Source organism: Gymnoscopelus braueri, assembly GCF_963280865.1.
Source record: "Gymnoscopelus braueri genome assembly, chromosome: 20".
Lineage (NCBI taxonomy): Eukaryota > Metazoa > Chordata > Actinopteri > Myctophiformes > Myctophidae > Gymnoscopelus > Gymnoscopelus braueri.
This window is the reverse complement of record NC_137622.1, coordinates 17,835,019-17,840,018: the sequence shown is the minus strand read 5'-3', so window position 1 is coordinate 17,840,018 and position 5,000 is coordinate 17,835,019. Positions and strand designations below refer to the sequence as shown.

General features: G+C 44.9%; 1 protein-coding gene across 6 annotated transcripts in view; it reads left to right on the top strand.

Annotated features, from left to right (window-relative positions):
• The window catches only part of LOC308076539 (transcription factor COE3), a 127,550-nt gene that overhangs the window by 104,640 nt on the left and 17,910 nt on the right, over positions 1-5,000 (top strand). For all 6 annotated transcript variants that reach the window (XM_080416882.1, XM_080416880.1, XM_080416884.1 and 3 more), the window contains exon 11: positions 1,871-1,959. In XM_080416882.1, coding sequence (XP_080273008.1) covers positions 1,871-1,959 — 89 coding nt within the window. The remainder of the gene's footprint in view (positions 1-1,870; positions 1,960-5,000) is intronic.

Here is a 5,000-nt window from a genome sequence, read left to right as displayed (position 1 = left end):
CCTCTGTGTTTCTCTCCTTGTCTGTGATCTGTTCTCCCTTCTTTCACTCCTGCTGAGTATTTCCTGTCTTACACTTGTCCTCGCTCTTCCTCTCTTATACGGTGACTCCCATCCCATTAACTCTGTTAGGAGGTAAATGGCTTTTTTATTCAATTGTTTGAGTTCCCATAGAGCCTTTCACCTGTTTTTTGAGGTTGGAACGTATGCACAGTGCACAAAATTGACTTTTGAATTCAGTTGATTACTGCCTGCATACTCCTAACACATTACCTCCATGCATCCACTATGCATCCCAAAAAAGTCTCTTTGGGATCAAAGCAATGAATCTCTCTTCATCTGAGACAGAGAAAGAGAGAATGAGAGAAAGAGAGGGAGAGGGGGGAGGGAGGGAGTAATACATTTAAGCTTCTGTGTTCTTTGGTCCCCTCTCAGGGGCAAAGAGCCGAAATCCAACATGGCAGTCCTCGTGGCGAGGGCCCGTCTAGCTCCGTCACCCTTCAGATATCATCCCCACCCCAGCCACAGCCTGAAAGCCCTTTTTCTCCTCTGCCGCCGTTTGAAACGGGCTCCTACAAATTTGATTTAGCAGCTCGCGGGCGCCCATTCCCGGGGAAAGAAAACAAATATTGTTATAATGGTAATAACATCTATTTGCCCGCTCGCGACAAACGGTAGCGGGGGCCCTTTGAAAGAGACCCCTGCGCGGCCGTATTGCTACCTTATTCTTATTCATGAAAGCGGCGGTTATGCATATTAGCGCAAACTAGCTATTCTACTCACCGGCATTTGGTGTGTCAATCATCCTTACAGAATACAAGAGGCACTGGTGACAAAAGCGGAGTGGGCACGATCGGCTGACAAATTGTCCCCAAAGTCAAATTTGACAGGCTTTTATGATTAATGGGCTTGATTATGGAGAAGTATCTCCCTAACTCATTTCCGGGTGTTTCTCTTCTCTCCTCGTCCATATAGAGAGGAGGAAAAATGGAGATTGTGTTGTTTGCAGCGGGTGAACGACAGAAAAAAATAAAAAAAAAAAATAGGATTTGAGGCTCAACAGAAAGAAAGTGCAATTGAATTAGGAATGCGTGGTGAGAAGGGAGAGCGGTGGGGACAGGTTGAGTGTAAGGTCTTGCACTTAATAAAGAGAACAGAGAAGATAAGAGAGATCTGACTGTGAGGAGAGAGAGATCAGCTGACACTCTGATAAAGGGACGTGTGCAGAAGGCAGGGTGGCATGGAGCAGTCCCCGGAGCCTTTCAGTGCCTCAGCTGGCATTGGGAGCTGTAACAAGCCTGTTAACCAATAGAATGTAATTTCAAGATCATATAGAGATTTAAGATTTTAAATGGCAGCGAGAGGATATGTGCACATGTGCGGTAGCCGGTTTGAATCCCTGGACCAGGGAGGGGAAGTTGAATGATTTTAAATTATCTTCTTTTCTTCCTTAATTGCTGTTCAGTTCGCCTTGAACCAGGTACTTAACTCCCGACTGCTCCAGTGGAGCTGATCAGTGGACAACAATAGAAGACTATGGTTGTACTGGGCAGCTCCCAGGTGTGAATGTGTTGCGTGCTGCTGATGAAAAAAGAAAAGAAAAAGCACACCCGCATTGAGTGTCTAAACAGTTGATGATTTACATATCCCACAATGCAATTAATAGTCATACTGTGTGTTGTGGTGGCATGTGCCATGCTCGGAAGGGATTATTAACTCGCAATGTAAATATGCTTTTAAGCTTAATTTTTACTTTTGACAAATATGTACAAATATATGATTATGCATAAGAATGTTGTCAATAAAGATGTCAATCAATCAATCAATCAATCAATCAATCAATCAACCAATCACTGTCTTGTTTGTCATGCAGCCTTGAATGAACCCACCATCGACTACGGTTTCCAGAGGCTACAGAAAGTCATCCCACGCCACCCTGGAGACCCCGAGAGGTTACCCAAGGTCAGTAGAACACAGCAGAACTTGATCAAGGTGCTGATCAGAGGTCAGATGCAGGACGAACCTTTATGTCCACTGGACATATTGTCTGGTCCATCCCAAAGTTCAACACACTCTTTTATTTTGTAAGTAGCCAGCTGGACAAATACATTTGAATTTGATTACTAAATGATGGCTGGTTATCAGCCAAATATACCAGCATTTTGGCTGGTGTTCATTTACAACCCTGATCAGAATACAATACAGTATAGTGAACATTGAGGTTATGATCATTATTGGCGCATTTAACAGATGTGCTAAAGGGTAAATTGTGATTGAGATAAATATGGAAAGCCTTTTGTCCCTATGTGGTTACTGTAGACCACCCGCACCAGTTACTACATAGATTTTAATGCTACTTGTATGGTTTAATTTAACAGAGGACCAACTTTGAAATGCTTGATTGGATTTGTTCGTTCTACTCAATACATACTTGGCACTAGAGGCACCCCTCAATGCCAGCCGCTAAATTGGTCCAATCCTTCTTAAAACTGGAAACAGCTGTTTATAGGATGCAATACTGCTGCTTTTGCGGATTCTCATTTCCCTTGACTGGGTTCAGCTATGGGCAGCAGGTACACATTCCCTCAGAGGGGAGATGAGATGCCATGATGTAAGATTGTTAACAGATTTATGCATATGCATAGTCATGATTAAATGTATATACATGTCTCAATACTTGCCTTTAGACATACTAGGGAAATCACATATGCATGAATGCATGCCCGCCCACACGCACGCACGGACACATAAATATATGTATGCGTGCACACACGCACGCGCACACACACACACACACACACGCACGCACACACACACACACACACACACACACACACACACACACACGCACACACACACACACACACACACGCACACGCACACGCACACGCACACTTGCATTAAACAGGGGGCCCAAAAAGCAACCAGCCGTCAGGTGCCCTGGGCGGTTTGCTGCCTGGTTAGTATGAAAAGATTATTTTGGCTCCTAAGAAGGTGCTAGGCTAACTGAGCTAGATTCTTTCAGGCAGCAAACTGCTGTAGAGGGGGACAGGATCAGATGGGCCTTGACACTCTAAAGCAGCTGCCAAATTGAAACCATTTATCAAAATCTGACATCGGAGATCCAGTCACCAAAAGCCAGTTTATTTGTAATTTGATACTAATAGTGAGCATACATTGTCTGGCCCCTTTGATGGCCTGATTTGCAGCTAGAGTGAAATGCCCCCCCCCCACCCCCATCCACCTTTTAAATATTTATTTATTCAGAAAGAAAACTCAATAAGAGCATAGATTTCTTTTCCCCCCTCTTTCTTCCCTGCAGCCGCAAGCTTTTCAGACATTTTCGACACGAAAGAAATCACAACAAGCGGAATGTGTTAAGCCATGCTATTTGTAAAGGGGCACATTGGTCTCGGCCAATGAGACATGTCAGGATAGGGTCATGTGATCATTCGGGGATGGTTAAGTTAGCTTGTCACTTCTCTTTTGTTTTCATCTGCTGCTGTCTTGCCCCCCTAACACACACACACACACAAACACACACTCCGTCCCCGCCTCGTCTGTGTAGGACATAGAAGTGGATAGAGTTGTCTGGTGTTATGTTGTTTTTTGTCAGGCAACAAGAAACACTAAGACTTGTAGTCATGTAATACTGGTCAGGTGGCAACAGTCTGATGGGGGGGGGGGGGGCACCAGAAGAGTAACTGGGAAGACATGGAGACAGACTGAGAAATACCCTTTAGGTACGCTTAAGGTCCAGTCGCCCTTTCAGCATAACCTCTAATGAGTGATTGGATTAAGGCATTGGCGACCACACTGTCCAACTAACTGGGACTGGAAGTCAGCCACAGGCAGACACACAGAAACGCATGCACGCGCACACACACACACACACACACACACAAACACACACACAGGCACACACAGACAGGTACTATAGCTATCGGGCCAGCTGATCGCCGAGACTGTTGCTGGATCAGGTTCACCCCTATAATTTCATTTCCAGTCTGGCTTGGCTGCAAACAGACACCTCTCTTTCTGTAGAAATACAGGCTGGTTATGGACACCTCGCCCTCTGCAGATACACTGGCAGGCAAATAGACAGCCAGCTATCAAAACCTCTCCATCTGGTCATAGACAGTGGAGCAGTGGAGCACAGATTTCCACCTCCCACCTTCTACCCCTGCACAGTCTATCCTGGCTTGTAGAGTATGGTCTGTGTTCAATTCTCACATAATTACATGCTGTAGGTAGAGAAAATGTGGACTAGATTCAGCCTGCTACCATTTACATTTACCCCCAAAAGAGACTCCGGAGCCTGCATTGAGTTTTCTCTCACTCTCTGCTTTGCTGGAGCGGCAGCAGTGAATACTACTCTGTTACAGAAACCTGCCACGAGACCCATTCCTAGGTCATGGCAAGTTTAACGGCCTATGAAGGCTCTCAAACAGACACCTGGACAGAGATTCTTCCCTACATATGGAAGATCTATTTTTATTTCCCGAGTACTGTAGTGGAGGTCGGTGGTGTAAAACCGACCAACAGAACAATAGCTGGAGAAAGTGCTAAAAAAGCAAGCTAGCATGTAGTTTTGTTTTAGTTTTATTTTTAAATCAAAGATTGACATTGTGGCTGAAATTCTCTGTGGGGGCTAAAAACAGAAAGTTCACGGCCTGTGTATGGTGATTTGCAAACCATGAGGTTGAGATGAACTGTGTTTGGTGTCAGAGAGAGCACCTTTCACTCTGATCATTGACCCTCCAACCATCCTCCCACCCTGACACCCCTCTCCAGGCACTCGTTCAGGGATATTAATTCAAATACGGGGCCACGGATGAGGAAATCCCCCTCTCATTGAAAATAATGAGCAATATTCAATTCATGAGCTGAATTTCAATCCATTTCCTCAACTGCCTATCTCTGAATGAAATTAACCCGGCACCATGTCTCACATCATTATAATACCGTAACCACCATATAAGCGCTAATCTGTAGATCCGATC